The 18,754-nt window shown below is 48.6% G+C and overlaps 1 protein-coding gene across 1 annotated transcript in view; it reads left to right on the forward strand.

Annotated features, from left to right (window-relative positions):
- Positions 1–3,883: 3,883 nt before the first annotated feature.
- The window catches only part of ABHD16A (abhydrolase domain containing 16A, phospholipase), a 274,475-nt gene continuing 259,604 nt past the window's right edge, over positions 3,884–18,754 (forward strand). Inside the window, exon 1 of the mRNA XM_086924640.1 lies at positions 3,884–4,215. Within this exon, the coding sequence (XP_086780766.1) occupies positions 4,012–4,215 (204 nt within the window). The 5' untranslated portion in view covers positions 3,884–4,011. The remainder of the gene's footprint in view (positions 4,216–18,754) is intronic.

Raw genomic sequence — 18,754 nt, forward strand, 5'->3', positions numbered from 1 at the left:
GGTGAGATCTTATGTCTCAGAGTAGCGAGGCTTAAACCCGCCCCTCTTCTCCATTGGCTGGCCTCCTAAACAGCGGCCAGCCATTGGAGAGGAGGTCTCTGTGACATCATTGTCTCGCTGTAAGCCCCGTCCTTTTCGGATTGAGGGGCGTGTTTTAATTTGTTTCTTTTTCTCCTTAAAAAAATCGCCCCTCAATCTGAAAAGGATAGGGTTTACAGAGCACGGCGAGCGCTTGTTTTTTCAGGGCAGCTCGCACAACCTAATTTTCACAGCCCTGTATTTGTGTAATCAATCACCCAACAATGTGGAGACCTTCCAAGTTCTACTATTGCATTAATTAGCAGGTTTATTGCTGCACAAGGTGTTTGAGAAAGCCCTGGCTGGGTGGCCGGTCTGCAGGAAGCAGATCGTATTTCCCTACGGCAGCAGGAGGGCCATACGGACAGAGCAGGGTGCACGCAGACACCACCCCTCGGGTCTGTACTGCTATTAACAGCCTGGGCCCAGCATGCACACCCCTCCCGCATGCACGGAGATACTCTGCCCCGGCCCAAAATACATTTCCACTGCCGGTTTTTCCCATCGGCTTGCAGATCGTTTGACACATGACCAAGTACCTGACGGAGGCCAGCCGTCCGGTCACTTGCCAAAAAGCCCTGTCTGCGAGTCACTGTTCGCGCCCTTTAATATTCAGTGTCACCTGTAAGTTGGCAGGAGTGTGCTCGAATCATGGACAGTAGTTGCAGCGATCACCAGTTTTTACCAACTATCCGGAGTCTCTCTTTTGGGGCCCCTCCCTTCCAGCCCTCACAACATCCCCATGCCACATATAGCTTATCTCCCTCATCGGGCCATAAATCTTAACAGGCTGCCCATTTACTTTGCTCTCTCGTCATAGCTCCGGTTGTCCGTGTGTTTCAAATGCTTGTTTTGTGTGTTTTCATTTCGTGTTTTGATGCTTCAACTTTATGTGGAGTGACGGTCAGAGCTGCCACTTAGGAGCTGGGGCACCAGCTTCAAGTCTCGGCGTCGGCTGATAGGGACTGAGTGAAGGTGGGAAGGGGTTGTGCCTATCCCCCTCCAATCTGCACACTTCATCCTGGCTCTCTTCTCTGCATCTTAGTGTGTGCGTGATTACATGTGTGCGCGCATTCATGTATGCACGTGGGTGTGAGTTGATTTGTGGGCCTGTCTGATTGTGTGTCTGGATCTGTATTTGTGTGTGTGTGCGCATGTATTGGTCTATGTGTGTTTGTTTGAAGGCCTGCGTCTGGATCTGTGAGTGTGTCTGCGTCTGTGTGTCTGGATCTGTGAGTCTGTGTGTATGTGCATGTGTGATTGTATGTGCATGCCGTGTGGATCAGTGGAGGGACAGCATCGCCTCCCCGGGCCGTTATCCATGTGCACCCAGCATCTTCTCTAGGAGACGTAACCTGCACCAACGCCCCGCACCACCTCGGAGTAGATTGTACTATATCCGGGGACACCCAGCTTCACCCAGTGCCTGCATACTGGGCTAACGGGTCTGTTTTTCGCTCTGTACAGCCAGCGTCTGCCAAGGTACGAATCTGTGGGCTTTAAGCATCACTTCCATGACCATTATCAGGACTGTCTCTGTGTGTGTGGGGGGGCTCTGTGTGTGTGGGGGGGCTCTGTGTGTGTGTGTGTGGCTCTGTCTCTGTGTGTGTGTGTTGGGCTCTGTGTGTGTGTTGGGCTCTGTGTGTGTGGCTCTGTGTGGGTAGCTTTTTTGTAGGTGGGTTTGTATGAGGGTGGCTCTGTGTGTGTGTGTGTGTAGGGGGTCTGTGTGAGGGTGGCTCTGTGTGTGTGTAGGTGGCTCTGTGTGGGTTGCTGTGTGTGTGTGTGGGTGGCTCTATGTGAATGACTCTGTGTGGGTGGCTTTGTGTGTGTGGCTCCGTGTGTGGGTGCAAATGCAATAGGGCTCGCATTTGCGAGAGAATAAGCTATTGGCATTGTAAATGACAATGCCATTTATTTATATGTTTTAAAAACAAAAACATAAATAAAAATAATGTCATGAGCAATGCCAATAGCTCTAACTTTAACAATGCCGAGACTATTGCATTGTAAATGCTTGTTTATTTTATTTTTGGTGGAAAAGAGATGTAAAGGTCGATTTATAAAGATCTGCTCTGTTCCGGTTTAAATAGTACTGTGCCACATATTTTTTTCAAGAAAAGGATTTCTTGTATTGTTTGACATTGAGGTAATAGTTTCCACTGTCTCCAAGCAATAGAGGGTATTTGCAAAACGACACAGAAACAACATTTAACCCCTTGCGTGCGGCTGCGATTCTGCGCCTGTGCGGCACTTCTAAAGAGTGGGCGGGTTCAAGACGGCCCCCAGCCGTCATCAGCACACGCCCACCGTGCTGCGTGATGGACAGGAGCCGTCATCAGCATGCAAGGGGTTAAAGGGAAGCCATTCCAGCCTGCCCATTCCATGCGTTGTTTGAAAACAGACTCTACATGGTGGTAAGCACCTTTATTTTTGCTTACTCACACTCCCTGTGCCTGTACCAGGTCTTTCTGAACTCGTTTAGTAGGCCAGTTTCCACCTAGGTTTTATTTTTTCCCTGAGCTATCCCCCACCAACCTCCATCCACTCCTACAGAGCCTCTGTCGTCATATCCTGTCACTTACTTCTATGGTAAATGTTCCACTGATAATGGGATAGTAAAACTATAGCTTTCTCGTCGCAAAGGAATCTCTGAAAAGGAGGCAACTACGTCCACTAGATCGATAACTATAGTTTGAATACCATGCTATGGGTTTCTTTTGATTGGTACCTATGAGTCTATCTTTTGCACATCTTTGCTTATGTTCACAAACCTGTTGGGTCTTTGATTTTACAATGATATGTTATTCAGAAGATATTCACTAGTGATGCTGATGTTATGATTTTTTTTGCTTATCTCGTTCATAATCTTTTTCTTGTCTTTTCCTTGAATCTGGTGTCTGTTTTTGAAATTCATTTTAACTTTGTAAGTCATTGTATGGCCCTGATGAAGAGACTTTGATGTCGCGAAACACGAGTTGGCCTATTTTTGGTCAAACAATAAAAACAAATGATTTGAATGAAAACAATTATTTTTTTAAACAACCAATTTGTCTGTAGACCTCAAACTAAGTCTGTCTTTACATTTATTATTTATGGCGGCTCCTAAGGGAAGGCATCGCTTACTTTTGAGGTCTTAACTGTCTGATGATTAAAACCTCAAAATTCCCTTTTGTCTTTGTTATTATTTGTAAATGATTGGCTCTCAGTTCAAAATGAAAGCGCAGCAAAGGCACTTTTCCAAAAATAGCATTTCCAAGGCAATAGGTCTCGCATTTGCAAAAGTTTTGAAATTACAATGCCGTAATAACTCCAACTCGTAAAATATGGAAGACCTATTTTGCAAATGCTTGTTTATTTATGCGACGCGTGACGTCAACGTGCGACAACACGCACCTGTTGACACGCACAGAATCAATTGAACATTGACACAAAAAGAGGACTAAGATCTCAAACTCGTCCGGAGTTGCCACAATACTTTGGAAAAAAATAGTAGCCATTTTAAAATAGTGATGATTGTCCTTCAATTCGTAACACAGCTAAAAAATGCCGACAGAAAAACTACATAAGGTATTTTTCTTGTTGATTCTTAAGGAATAAAATTACCACACAGCGAAATTTATTGCAAAACTCCGTTAAAAGTACACTTAGAAACATTCCCGCTAAGTAGAGCAAAATATGTCATCGTTTTAATTAAAAGTGAAAGAAAGGGTGTAAATAAATTGTATTTGTACCAACGTAAAAATACCTAGCCGGCGGCGGCTGCTGCGGTGTCACGGTCTTCCGGGTCTATACCTAGTGACGTCACAAACTGTCAAGGGCCGCGCCAATCACCGCGCGCCTGTCAGATCCCTGAGTCTGGGGGTCAGTGTTGCATCCTCGAGCCCAGGCTTCAGGCAGCTGTAGATCGGGAGGAGTGGTCGGCACACGCTGGAGATGTCTGGTGCCGAGGGGGGCGACGATGGGGAGCACGAGCGGAGGCCGTTGGTCCCGGCAAGCGCGGGTGTCATGGAGACGACGCCGCCACCGCCGTCCTTCCCTCGCTGGCTGCTGCTGCGCTGCGTCCTGGGACCGCGGCTTTACCGGGAGTACCAAGAGGCCCCTCGGGGGGCCGCCGCACGCAACGCCGGGGGATCCTGGGTAAGTGACAGGCCCATAGGGTAACGATACCAGACAGACAGGGCAGTAGAAGCCGGGCAGTATCTCAGAGTAGAGAGCAGGGGCGAGGCGTAAGGGTGATAGAAATGCTGAAGGTGACGTGTATTACTGCTATAAATAGTAGTAGCACGAGATGTATTGATAAGCTGAGTGTATGCCCTGCCAATACAATAAATAAGGCTGAATGCAATGTGTTATTTCGAGGAATTGCAGCAATTAAGCTTTACACCTACTGCTCTGAACATTAACAGCTGTTATTGGCCCGGCCCTTAATAATGCTTTGAGCTAGGCAAAGGGCTTTGGCGCCGTCCACTGTCCATCATGTCTCCCATTCAACCTCTCACCTGTCTTTAGATGCATTAATGAGCAATTGAAGTCCATGGAGTCTGTTGAGCGAAGCTCAGCATCCTATGCAGTGAGGTAATAAATATACATCCACATATTTATAGCTCTAGTTCAAGCTTATAATCCACCGTGGTACGTATTACTAATTTGAGAAATCGCCGCTTAATGCCTCACAGATGCATCGTAAAGGAAAGCACTTCGTCGAGATTGTACCTTGTTGCAAGAATGTAACCCTCTGAGACACGGGTCAGTTGGAATAAAAGGTTGTTGTGTGAGACTTGCACGTGAGGGTCGATTCTGTTGTCATTTGGACACGTCTGAAAGTTATGCATGGTGGAGAGAATAGAACCGGTCCTTTAGATGCAATGTGTATTCTCTGCACCTTAATGCAATCCCTTTAGATGGAGCCAGAGTGGGAGCTGCACTGCACATAGGCACTAATCTCGCACTGGATGTATCTTCCCCAGTGAGTGGCGTCTGTCCAAAGGCCCTTGTCCCCATCTAGCTGCCTGTTCTTGTGGACAGGGGCTAGGGGTCACAACAGTTGATAGACGGGAGTGCCAACCATCACAAAAGTTCTTGATGTGGGTCAGGCTGGACTGGCACATTGCAGCTCCTAAAGCCGGGCAGACTGCAGATGATGTAATGCCCATGATCCTGTGCACGGGTTGGTATCCGAGGGGGCTGGCATAGTGTAAGTGCAGTAGAAGACTTCGCCCACGCCTCTCGGGGCCCTTTGGAATGCCCTTTAAGTTTAGATACTTAAGGGTATAGTGTGTGGGGGGGGGGGGGGGGGGGGGGGGGGGGAGGGTCAGGGTTGATGGCGGGGATGTGTTGGCAGGCCCCCTACAGAAATCTGAGCCTAAAAAGGCCCACCGGGTACACAACTGTTATTGAAGTTAAGGCTCTACTGATGGACCAATAAACTTGCACTCAGTCTGCAATCCCTCCATAAAAGACTGTCTCTAATTACAGACAAATTGTGACATCTCTATTTTCCTGTAGTAAAGAAATGGCATAGCTGCTCAACTGGAATAACCAAATAAGGTTGAGTTCGATGTCATAATGTCTGCTGCCAAAGCCAGCAGCTAGGGTGTCAGGCAGGTCACAGTATATATTTAAAGCGGCAGTAAAAACGAAAGCCGACATTTCCTTCTTCAGTTCTGTTTTTCTAGATGAACAGTGAGAAGCAAAGCTATTTATGAAAACATGCTTATTTTTTACACCCATTAGTTAATTACAGGAAATATACCAACTATCTGTTTCTGCACATTCTGAGCTGCCACTTATCTCTTAAATGTGTCTTGCAATAAATTGATTCTAATAGTGTTTTGCAAGAATAATCTAATTCTCGTTTTAGTGTTTTAATTTTGCACTAGATTCTACTTTCATTCTTAACATCTGCAAACATCCTAGTTTATGAAAGAGCAATACACCATGGATTTAAGCGGTCTTTTGGAAGGTTGAAGGTCTGAGCATCTATTGCAAGGAATAAAAGCACCCATTGATATATATTATAAGGTTGTTGCAGGTCACCTCTGCCTCCCATGACCTTATAACGGAACTCTGTATGTGACTTGCAGTATCATTATAATGTCCACCAGGCGGTACTTTTTCCAGTATACAATGTCTTGCGCCACTAATGTGTTTAGTCTCATCTGGACCATATCTACTTGTCTGTCTTGGGACAATGCTATCCCCATAATATATCATGGGGATAGATTTCATTAATGCTCTACTATCTTGGGCTGGTGCATTTCCCTATAATATATAGCAGGGGATACTTATCCATCACAAAATATATAATCACTCAGTCACTCCAGTCTATCTGAAAAGTTAAGAGGAGAGACACCTGAAACACAAGCAGGGAGCTGGTTTTCATGCCGTTTGCTGTTTCTTGCATGTCTGTTTTTTTTTGCAGGTGGCTAATGTTCACCACCTGTTTACATACAGGGATCACTCATTTCCTCCGATTATCGGTTAACACTTCTAAGTGAAGTGGGAATAATAACGATGGGGCAAGTACAGATATTACAATGGGTCAACTACTTGTGCATGAATTCAAAGAAAAAACTATGTTAAACAATCGGTTGTCATACTGTGGGGAAGATACAACTAATATGTGGAGGTCATTGATTTTAGTGCAGTGGTGGTAGTTCTCTTTGGTATAGGAAGAGGTGTTTTTAATACAAGACATTAATAAGTACCAGTGGTGTGTAGTGTTCTGTGCATACTCGTTCCCTGTATGTATGAGTTGACGTCTAGAATGACGACAGTAAATAATGCCATTGAATGTTGACATGTGCGGTCTGGAGTGGCATCTAGGAGACAGAAACAGTTGGAGGGAGGATGAAACCCTGACAGGACCTACCTGCTGTGGCTGTAACCTAAGAGCCTTCCATGAAATCAAGAATGTACTTGCTACCTGAGTGACTCCAGAATCTCGGATGAAGACCCTCCCCTCTCACTCAGCATTTTGGTGCCGAGTTCTTAAAGGACCTGCTTGAAACTCCATCAAGACTTTAGTGTCAGTAGGGAGACTTCCCTGGCACAGGATTAGGCTCTTTGTAAGAAGGAAGATGATCATGTGACCATGGAGGACTAGCCTGTAGCTGCCCGCCCTCAACTCCAGTACCAAGTGGTATAAATACTTGTTGCTGGACAGGAGAAGCCAAGCGAGGAGGTTGAGCAAGGTCTGGCAAAGTTTGGCAAGGAAAAGGATTCAGCTGAGGCGAGTTGTTATAAACTGAGGTGATGTGTTCTAAGCTTTAGGACAATGCGTAGGACACAGTGTTATGATAGTGCTGTGGAGACAACGTGAATGAGAGTAAATCTCCTTTAAATTAAGCTTAACTCTGAAATGACCCATAGATCTTCAGACAGCAATACATTCATAGGTGACTCAAGGAGCTGCGTTGGTGAAGCGCAGTATAATTTTTCAATTAAGTTGACTGTGGTACAGGTTAATCCATACATATTAAAGGTTCAATGTGCATTCCGCAGTATTTTGTGGTGCCCAGCATGAAGTGAACAGAAACGATGACACAGCTCCTGCTAGTGTAACGCATTGGTCAAGACGATGAATAGAGGTCTTTTGATAATGTGTAGCTCCAAATAAATTTGATCTTTTCCCTCTTGTGTTGGACCCAGGGTCTCCGGCCCACCTAGGGTAGCTTGGCACAAGGGGTAAAGGTTTAACTCCAAGGCTTCTGTGTTGTACTTGCGTCCCATTCAATTCAGTAACTCAGCGTACCTCCACTCCAAAAATGACACCACACCGTCTTTAGAAAAATAGTAAAGCTTTATCTTCAAGTAATCCTTATGTTTGAAATTGTCAACACATTTCATCAATCAGGTTCTTAGCCAGGCAAAATCCCAGCATAAACTTTAAATAAGGAAAAGACAAATCTGTTTCACTTAGTTCAGAGCATTATCAAGCAATATTCAGTAATCAGATCAATGTGCTGTATGTAGGACACTATAACCAAGCGAGGGACTAATGGTATTGGTTAAACATTAGGTGGTTATTTGCATCTTCCATTACATAAAATAAATCAATTCATAAATAGTCCCACAGTAGTAAATTTCATACGTTTACCATCAAGTCTTTTTGGCGAACTATTCACTTAGCATACGTGCAGGTTCCGGGAAATGGCACAACTTATTACCCTCTTACTCAACATAATTCCAACCTCTGTTACTGTATCTTATTATCTCAGTAAAGCGTTTTCTTGTACCATTCTGGAAGGCAGTTCAGACAAATTCACTCCGGGAGAGAGCCAGTAGAATTTGCAGTTCCTAACAAGGGCTGGAGAGCGCAGACTAACTGGCCAATGCTAGCACTACAATCGAGCAGGAAAATGAATGGTCAACAACGAACATTATCCAGATACCTGAAGTAATAGGATCAGTTTAACCACAGGTTCAGGCCCTTGCAGAGTCACCACTGGAATGGAAAGATCTTAATTATTATTTTCCACCCCTATTTGTCTGGCTCTCCCATTCAATTCCCTCCCAGAGTTGTTGGTAGCTTTCTATGCTTCTGATCGTCAAGTCTGGTTCCACCTCGTAAGGCCTTCCAGACTTGTGGGGAAAAAACTCTTGCTAGCCCGCAAACTGAGGTCGGCTTCTAACTCTCCTCACATTGGTCCCCAGCTGGTGTGTTTCCCTCCACTTCTCACCTGAGGTTTGTTGCCGATGGAAGAAGGCCGCTGCCCACACAAAGGGAGAAAAGGGGTGGGGGGGGTGGGCCCACCCCACAACCTCGCCTCACTCGGAATCCCCAACAGGCTCTAAATGCCGTGGACGGACTAACGGCATTGATTGGCAGAAGCCGGAGGCGGAGCACTGACGCGGGAGAGTGACGCCTTGGGTTGAGGCCCTCGGTCGCTAGGCGACCCCCGCCCTAGCGTCTCTGCCGATCCTCAGTCAGCTTCTTCACAACACGGCCTGGCTCCCCTCTCAGCCCCGGCCGCCGTGCTGACCAGATTGCACCAGCAGCACTCGTTTCAGGAGCGGAGGCCGGCACCCAACTCCTACGGCCTCGCGCACAAGAGAAATCCCCGGGCTGCAGCGGTGAAAACGTGTGTCTGGCATCACCAAAGGGGGAAAATCACAGCTGTCGGCGATATCAGTTAATGCGCACTTACAGCTAGGAGGGCCCTGGGCTCACTGGGGATATTTGATAGCAGTTCTGTCAGACTAACGCTCCAGGCCGCAACAGGGAGGGTTCCCAGGGGGGGTTACTTCACTCAGGCTACACCTCCAGCTGTAGGCGACAGCACTCACCACCTTTCAGGGAAATTCTGTCTTCCTCGGTATCTGACCTGGAAGAAACCCGGGGTCAATCTGGAACCTCCACTCCTGTGGAGGCACGGAGGAACAGCAGGTCCCAGGAGCTGGTTACTGGCGGGGTCAGATCAGCAGGTTGTGGCAGCGTCAACTGTGAAAGGCAGCAGCCCCAAGAGGCGGTCAAACCTTGCAGTGCGGCAGCCTACACACTCAGCAGCCTGTACTCCAGCCAGCTACCAGGTGACCACTCTCTTCTTCTAAAATGGCCGCCCTGCACTCCCTCTATATATAGCCTAAGCCCAAGTGACTAGAGTGGTTCCAGAACCTCTCATGTCCCTTTATGGCCCAAGGCTCTGAGGAAATTTCTGACAGGCCACCATTTTAGGACAGAGCACCAATCCTCCATTTTAGAGGAGAACCTGCGCCTCACCATTAATTAGTAATGAAGGTGCGCCCAGAGTTTTAAAGCCAACACAATAAAAAAGGTAGTGGACAAAACAAATGAGAAGGCAAAAAGGCTATAAAAATGAGGAGGGACCACCGAAAGGGCTGGCAGGTCTTACACGCGTCGCCCCTCCCCCCCCCCCCCCCCCCCCCAGCTGAAAGTAGGGAGAGCTACCCAACCCCTTGGGAGTTCTCATCACTAGGCGGAAGTACCTTGAGACCGTCTGCTTTGGCGTGGTCCACTCCAGGCCGATGTTCCACCCTGAAGTCCATTCCCTGTAGGGAGATGGACCATCTCAACAACTTGGGATTCTCACCCCTCATTTGTATTAGCCAATGCCAGTGGTCAGTTTGAACAAGGAAGTGCGAGCCAAACGGGTATAGTCGCAACTTCTTCAAAGCCCATACCACCGCAAAAGCTTCCCGCTCAATCGAACTCCACCTCTGTTCCCGGGGAAGAAGTCTCCTAGAAAGGAAAACTACAGGTTGGTCCAGACCTTCCTCATTGAGTTGCGATAGCACTGCCCCAATGCCATGCTCCGATGCATCCATTTGGACAATAAACTCCTTAGAGAAGTCTGGGGCCCTTAGGACAGGAGCCGCGCACATAGCTTGTTTTAGAGTCTCAAAAGCTTGTTAACACGCCTCAGTCCAGACTACCCGTCGAGGATGTTTCTTGGATGTAAGCTCAGTCAAGGGGGCCACAATTGTGCCATATCCCTTGACAAAGCGACGGTAGTATCCTGTGAGGCCCAGAAAAGCTCGGACCTCCGTTTGAGTCTTTGGGGGGTTCCCAGGCCATGATAGTTTCAATCTTAGCCTGGAGGGGCTGCACCTTACCCCCGGCCCACCAAGTGGCCTAGGTACATTACCGACCCCTGCCCGATCTGGCATTTGTTGGCCTTGATCGTCAAGCCAGCCTGCTTTAGGGCTTGTAGGACAGCCTGAAGGTGACACAAATGGTCCTCCCAGCTGCTGCTGAAGACAGCGATGTCATCAAGATAGGCAGCAGAGAAGGCCTCCATACCGGAGAGGACCTTATTCACCAACCTCTGAAAAGTGGCAGGGGCGTTATTGAGCCCAAAGGGCATCACACAGAACTGGTAGTGGCCCTCAGGAGAGTGGAGAAGACTGAACTTTCCTTTGCTCCATCTGTAAGGGAGATCTGCCAGTACCCTGATGTGAGTTCAAAGGTACTTAGGTATTGGGCAGCTCCCAGCCGGCCAATGAGCTCATCCGCCATTGGGATAGGATGAGCATCAGTCTTTATCACAGAATTCAGTCCCCTGTAATCCACACAGAACCTGAGTTCTGGAGTGGTGCCCGGCGGGGCAGCATTTGGTACCAGAACCACCTGACTGGACCAGGGGCTGCTTGAAGGTTCAATTACTCCCAGCTACAGCATCTTAGTGACTTCACTATGGATGCTGGCCTTCACCTTATCTGACAGCCAGTAGGACTTGGAATTCACAGGTGGGCTGTCCCTGTGTCCACATCATGGGTACACAGGTGGGTTCTTCCAGGGATAAGGGAGAACAGCAAGGAATACTTCTCCCGGACTTGGCAGCAGTCTCTCTGCTGTTCGGGAGTCAGGGATGGTGAGAGGTTTACCCCCTCCACCAACCCATCCTTCTCTTGGGACTCAAAAAGATCAGGGAGAGGCTCACTTTCCTCTTCCTCTGCTCCATCAGTCACCACCATCAGGAAGACTTCGGGCCTCTCATAGTGGGGCTTGAGGCGGTTGACATGGAGCACCCGATGGAGCTGCCTGGGGAGTCTTAAGATCCACTAGATAAGTGACCTTGCCCTTCTTTTCAACCACCTCAAAGGGGCCTGCCCAGCGGTCCTGGAGGCACTAAGCTCTCCAGTCTCCATGACCCACACCTTCTATCCAGGCTCCAACTCCACTGGATGAGCATTGTGGTCATACCACTCTTTCATTTTTTTTGTAACATCGTTTTTATTGCAGTACCAAAAATAATTGCATAGACATTACAATGATGAATAACATATCAATACAGCAGTATGGCACATAATTATTCCACTACTCCGAACATGATGCTCGAGCTTCCAGGTAGAAAGCCAAGCAACGAGTACAGTGAGTCCATTCTCTGCTCCATCGTCCAATGTCCATTTCCAGAAGCACAGGAGGACGTGGACTGCTTTTAAATTTCCACCCCTCCCCCACCCCCTACCAACCACCCCCCCAAACTCCCCAACACCCCCCCGTGGCAGCGCTACAGTAGAATCCTAGAGAAAAGTAAGGTCTGGTGTGTGCAAGGAGGAGTTAAACATTCGCTAAAGGTGTGGACCTGGTGCGCTAGTGGGGTCGACCGCTTCAGATTCCGTTTCCTCTCCCTCCTCCTCATCATTATCATCCCGGAGCGCCTGCACCATCACTTCCCATGCTGTTGCCCTCTCCATAGCTTTCTCATCAGCCGCCCTCCTAGCCATCTGGTATCGTAGAGTGCTTTCACATGCCGCCCAACTCAAACATTCACCATACCAGCTTTTGTATGTGGGCCCCACTTTCGATTTCCAATTCCTGGTTATTTCCCTCTTCGCCAATATCAGCCCCATGTCTATGAACCTGCTGGTCGTCTTATTTTTAGGTGTGTGTGGAAACCAGTGCAGCACACCCACTGCTTTAGTGTATTGTATCTCCCTATCCGTGGCGTTGTTTAAAGCCCTCCCGACCTCTTGCCAGTATTCCCCCAGTGTAGGGCAATCCCAAAGCATGTGTCCCAAGTCCGCCCCCAGTGTACCACACCTAGGACAGGCCGCTTCTTCAACTCCAAAGTACTACTCCAATTTTCCCGGCGTGAGGTATGCCCTATGAATAATATAAAAATGTATGAGTTGGAATCTGGCGTTCCTCGTGCTCTTCCGTGCCCTCCGTAAGAGTTGGCTCCAAGTGGCGTCAGGAATCTCCATTTGGAGGTCCAGTTCCCACTTAGCCTTTAGAGCAGTGAGCGGCTGCAAGGCCTCCCGCAACATTCTGGAATACAAACAGGTCACCTCCTCAAAAGTTCCCGCCGCCATCATCGCGTATTGGCACGCCATGGAGGTTGCGGGTTCCTGCAGGCCCTCGTCATACCACTCTTTCATGACTGCCTGGCTGGCTTCCAGGTTGTCAGAAGCTTGCTTGCACAACTTAGCCATTTGGCTACGGAAAGCCAGCATGTAACTCGCCACATCCTGGGGAAGCCTCCTGGGAGTCTTTTCCCATCCATCTTTCACCAGGCTGAGAGGTCCCCTGACAGGGTGTCCGTACAGAAGTTCAAAGGGGCTGAAGCCCACTCCTTTCTGTGGCACTTCCCTGTATGAGAACAACAAACAGGGTAGGAGGATGTCCCATTTCCTCCGCAGGCTCTCAGGCAGACTCCTGATCATGCCCTTCAAGGTTTTGTTAAACCTTTCCAACAGACCATTGGTCTGGGGGTGGTAAGGGGTGGAGAACCGGTAGGTAACTCCACATTCCTTCCACATAGCCCGCATATATGCAGATATGAAGTTGGCCCCTCTGTCAGACACAACTTCCTTAGGGAAACCCACTCGGGTAAAAATTTCCATCAGGGCCCGAGCCACCGCAGGTGCAGTAATGGTCCTCAAAGGAATAGCCTCTGGGTACCGGGTGGCATGATCCACCAGAACAAACCTGTGACCGGCTGAAGTAGGTGGATCTAACGGCCCAACAATGTCGATGCCCACCCTTTCAAAGGGGGTGCTAATGACGGGTAGTGGTTCCAGGGGAGCCTTCAGCTTAACCCCTGTTTTCCCACTAGCTTGACAGGACACACACGTCCTACAAAAAGTGTCGGACACAATCCTCATCTGAGGCCAATAGAAATGGGAGACAAGCCGGGCAAAGGTCTTGTCCTGTCCCAGGTGTCCCGCCAAAGGAATTTCATGAGCCAACTCCAAGAGAAAGGCTCGGTAACGTTGGGGATCTACCAAGGCCTGTGATGAACCGTGCACCCAAGCCTTGGGTTCGCTGTAGAGAAGGCCATCCTCCCAGTAGATATGAAAGTTCCCTGCAATCTTACCTGCTGCCTGGGCTTCGGCCTGTCGCCTCAGTCCCTCAAGGGTAGGGCACTCCTTCTGCCCCTGACAAAACTCTTCCCTTGTAGGTCCTCCCTCCACATGCCATTCTGCAGGGATAGGTAAGCCCTCCAGGGAGACAACATCCCCCTCAGTGGACTCCGGGACCACCACCTCAGGTGCCCCATCCATCTCATGGGGTGTGGACGCCGAGGCAGGTTTTCCCTGTCCCCAGATCTTCCCCTTTTTGGCAGCTGGCTGTGCCTTTGTTCCAGGCTCCAGCCCTTGCAAACTCCCCCTCAGGGCAGTCGCGTACCGTATGCTTGCACAGGTCCAATCAGGTGTACCCAGCATCTCTGAGTGGGTCCGGAATTCCACCTCTTTCGAGGCATTGTGCTCCAGGTCATTCCCCAACAGACAATCGACTGGCACGGCAGGGCTCACCGCAACTCGTAGGAGACCCGCGACCCCTCCCCATTCGAAGGGAACTTCAGCCACAGGATAGTAACCTATTCTGCCGTCAGCCATCACAGCTGGGTGGGGTAGGTTTGGAATCACCTGCTCTGGGGACACCACCTGTCTCCTTACCATAGTCATGCTGGCACCTGTGTCCCTCAGAGCCTCCCCTCTCTGGCCGTTGATGGTGACCCACTGCCCATACTTGGTGGTATTTGGGGGCACCTGGATCTTAGGAACCATCTCGCTGTCTCCCAGGGACACTAAGGTTATCCCTGCCCATTCACCTCCCTTATCTAGGGGCAATTCCTCCCTGATCACTACACTAGCCACTCCCGGGGTTTTTCCTCCAGTGGGAGGGGGTGGTCTCTTTGGGCACTTGAACTCTCCCTTATAGTGTCCGATCCCACCACACTCATAACAGCGGACAACCCTTGGCTGCTGACTATGGTCAGGATAGGGGGGTTTTTGTTGGTTAACCCTAGGAGTGAAACCTGATCCCTTTCCCTGCAAACTATTTTGGGGGCTGTAGCGGGGGTGAAGGTGGAGAATGAGGGGCACGGAGACTGGAGCGTGGTATATAGGGCTTTATTTTTATAAAGGTTTTCTTTCTCCTTTGGGAAGTTCTTTCTCTCGCAAGTATCGCATGGTTGATTCCTCTGCTTCCTGGCTTAGGTTGTGATGGGCTGCTTTCTTTGTCAGTGTCCAGGTCATCATCGGTTACTCCACCGAAGTTCATGCTGGACAGTAAAAAGAAAGGAGGACTAACGTTAGGACAAAGGAACTTAAATGAATTTTCCCATCAGGAATACCCGGGGTGTGCAGGGATCACCGTGTGTCTGAGCATGTATTCCACTAGTGCAGTGTGCCAGTATAGTTAAACTATCAAGCGACCTATACAGCCGGTTCTACGCGTACTAGGCTGCCTGCCTCCCAAACCACCCAGTAACGCGCTGCCGTACCTGGTGTAGCCACACTCCTTGGTGAGTGTGGCTGGGCGGCTCGCGGTGTCGTTGGCCTCCTGGCTGTCCTTCTGGTCCGGATACCTGCATGTCCTCTCTCCTTCTTCCGCCTCGGTTCCGTTTGCACCGTCTTCAAGTTCGCTGGTCCGTTCTCCGGTTTCCACCCGAGCTGCTCTCCCTCCTCCGATCGTCCTTCGGTGATGTCACATGCCGTCCTTTCTGCTTCCTCCATTTTCACCAATCCGGTGGTGAAGACGTCAGTCCGGGGAATGGCTTCGTCCATCACAGACTCCCATTTAAAGGAGCCGTCTCCTATTCCCGCGTAGTCATCTGGCCAAATATGCAGCGAGTCGTGGCCCAAGTTGTCCTGGTGTGGGGAACAAGAGGGAGGGTCATCTATGTCAGCAACCCACCAGTCTACTACAGGGGTTCCTTCCAGTGGAGGTACGCTCTCCCCGCTACAGGGGCCTTTCGAGAATTCCTTCTTTTTGTCTCCCCCTCTTTCTTCTGAGGGGCGCCCTGACCAGTCCTTTGGGAATCCCCTCCAGTTCCTTTTGAGGACACCCGGGTACTAGCCCAGATGTCCGCCTCCTCTGCAAGCTTCCTCGGGCGAGTCAGCTTGCTGTCCACCAGGTGTTAACGCAGCTCCGGAAAACATTTCTCGAGGGGATGCTCCTTCAGGAACAGATTGTACAACCCCTCATAATTGATAACCTCACTGCCTTGCACCCAGCCTTCTAATGCCTTCTTTGCGTAGTCCAGAAAGTCCACCCAGTTTTGTGTAGTAAGTTTGTGGCTGTTCCGAAATTTCTGTCGATATTTTTCAGGGGTCAGCCCAAACTTCCTGATTAAGGAAACCTTCATTGTGGGGTAACTGGTCTGTTCCTCCGGCTCCAGAGCTAAAAGAGCATCCCTCCCCACTGGAGGCATGTACTTGTACAGGCCACCCCCCCCCATGACTTTCCAAAATCCCATGGGCTCTTAGCGAGACCTCCTAGGCAGCCAACCATTTGGCAATGTCATCCCCTACACTAAAACTGGCGACTACATCTTTGGGCAAGTAGGGTCTGGGCTCCCTGGTAACCTCCTGTAATGGCTGGATTTTCTGTTTAGATGGGATCAGCCCCCGGGGGCCCCTGTGACCCAGCCAAAACGTACTCACCTTCCCTTCTTAGATCGTATTTACACTGAGTAGATATAAAGATGAATATACAGGTCGCACCTAAGAATGGGGAATGACAATATACATATATGGATTTTCTACAATATCTTATTCACATCAGTTGGCCTCGCGGTCGCCCCGACCCAGACCGTTCTACCCTAGGGCAGATCTGACACACAATCCGGCGTGTCTACACACGGGCCTGCAGAACCCAATGCTCCCTTTTCCAAATCGTTCGCGATCCTGCGAAACATACACGACAGTGTCCCTCCTGTCGCTCTCATTTAGTCTTATACCACAATCCGGTGGCTTTACACGGCGGTGTCCCTCCCGCCGTTCTCATTAACGCCGCATATCAACGACGACCACATTCCTATGAAACATTATTGGGATGATATCTCAGCAGTCTACTTAGGATAAAACTAAAATAATAACTTTGGATATGGATTCAGATTGTATAATGTACTCCGTGCTCATAACATCAAAGGTCCACTCACTCCCTCTTTATTTGGCTACCATTCGTCTGATCGGGATTTCTCATCCGTTCGTCTAAACAGTGCTCAACTAGGAGCCTCATTTACCAAGATTGAACACAAGCACCAGGTACACGATAATTCTATATGAATTAGGGTATTTATTAACAATAAACATAAATCACATTACTAGGCAGCATTACATTTGCAAAGGGAATAAAAGATAAAGATTAGGGTGCACGCACTATAAGAATCGGTCGGACATCACCTGGTTAATGGGAAATCGGGACTCGGCAGTCATCTAGGCTCCTGTCTCGTCTCTGGGTCCTGGCTCGCCTTGCAGTCACCCTCAGCCGTCACAAGTACACGTCTGCACCGATAGGCTCAAACTCGTCTGCTCCCCCTCAGGACCTCGGAACCTTGCTGTTAATTAGCTACCGTCTCTCTCTCTCTGCATTAGTGCGCTCCGCGCCACTTCTCGTTCAGTCTATTTTCAGAGAGTTTCGGTCTTAAATCTTTCTCCGACTTCAAAGATGGCGACTTGTCCACCATGAAAGTGAATAATAGCAGAGATGCTAACGGCTAGATGCCGCCTACGGACTAACTGACTGAAAGACTAACACCTTCGCTAATATCAAAGCCCGTTCCTTCATGGAAATTCACGGCCAGTAACCTGCCGCCCACCAAATTCTTGTACCTCCCCGTACCAAGGACACTTTCCCAGCCGGCCGGCCTGAAGTTGTGTCTTCGGAGTGGAGAAAAATACATTCCTTCGATAAGGGTCAGCCTGAACCGGTTCTCTCCAAGCGGACAACAGCTTGAAACTAAAACATTACACTTCACCTAGAAAGCCTTCTCGAGCTACCAGGCAGAAAGCAAAATGGAGTCTGTCTCGCTTAAGGCCTACGGAGCCCATAATATGCATAGCTCCATGAGAAACAGATCGGCATGTTAGCAAATGAGTAAATCATGACTAATACTTATATATCTAACCCCTCACTTAAATTCATAAGCCATACTCTAAGGGAAATGGCACGAAAATGCCCTTATATCTGTAAGACAGGGTCCCTATCTATCGGCCTAATCCCTATGCTATGGGGGTGATAGGCTGGAGTCACTCTCCATCATTCTTCTTCTCCAGAGAGCTGGCAGAAAGACAGCCATAACATTACACCCCTTGACTCCAGTCTATTAACCACAAACTAAATGGAACTAACGTCAGTAGACGAATAATATGAAACAAAACTAACTGATCTATGAGCCTTAGTAAGTCTAAAATATTGTAGCAGGGAAGGAATACACTGAATAAAGCAACAAATCCCTATAAGGATGCAGACAGTAATAATAACCCCTCCCAAAATTTGTCGTAAAAAATGCATGTCAGGGAGCCAATTAAAAAGCCAGTCAAAGAAACCCTGATCTATGTGTTCTCTAATTTCTGCAGTCAAGTCGTGGAGTTTATTAATATGGGATTGGATATCTTTAGAATGGTCAGACAAATTAAAACAGCATAGACCTTCAAATTCAGAGCATTCATGCCCGTGTTTCAGCAACAAATAATCGATAGCGGCACGATTCTGCAAAATAGCTCTAGGTTCACCTTGGGAATCTAATAATAAATCGGACAGAACAGTAGAAGTTTGATTGATCGATTTGACCATCCAGCAGGCCATCTTGCCGATTGTTTTGGCATTATAAACGGCCAATGCAGGAACACCAATAATAGAAAAAGCTAAACCAAGATATTCTGATCTGGAATAAAGATGAACAGAGGAATCACAATCTTCATGCAATGACATGGAATCTCGAACAATACGGGAATGTGAAGGAGGATGTGAAGAAAACAT

The sequence above is a fragment of the Lissotriton vulgaris genome, chromosome 5, assembly GCF_964263255.1.
Source record: "Lissotriton vulgaris chromosome 5, aLisVul1.2, whole genome shotgun sequence".
NCBI lineage: Eukaryota > Metazoa > Chordata > Amphibia > Caudata > Salamandridae > Lissotriton > Lissotriton vulgaris.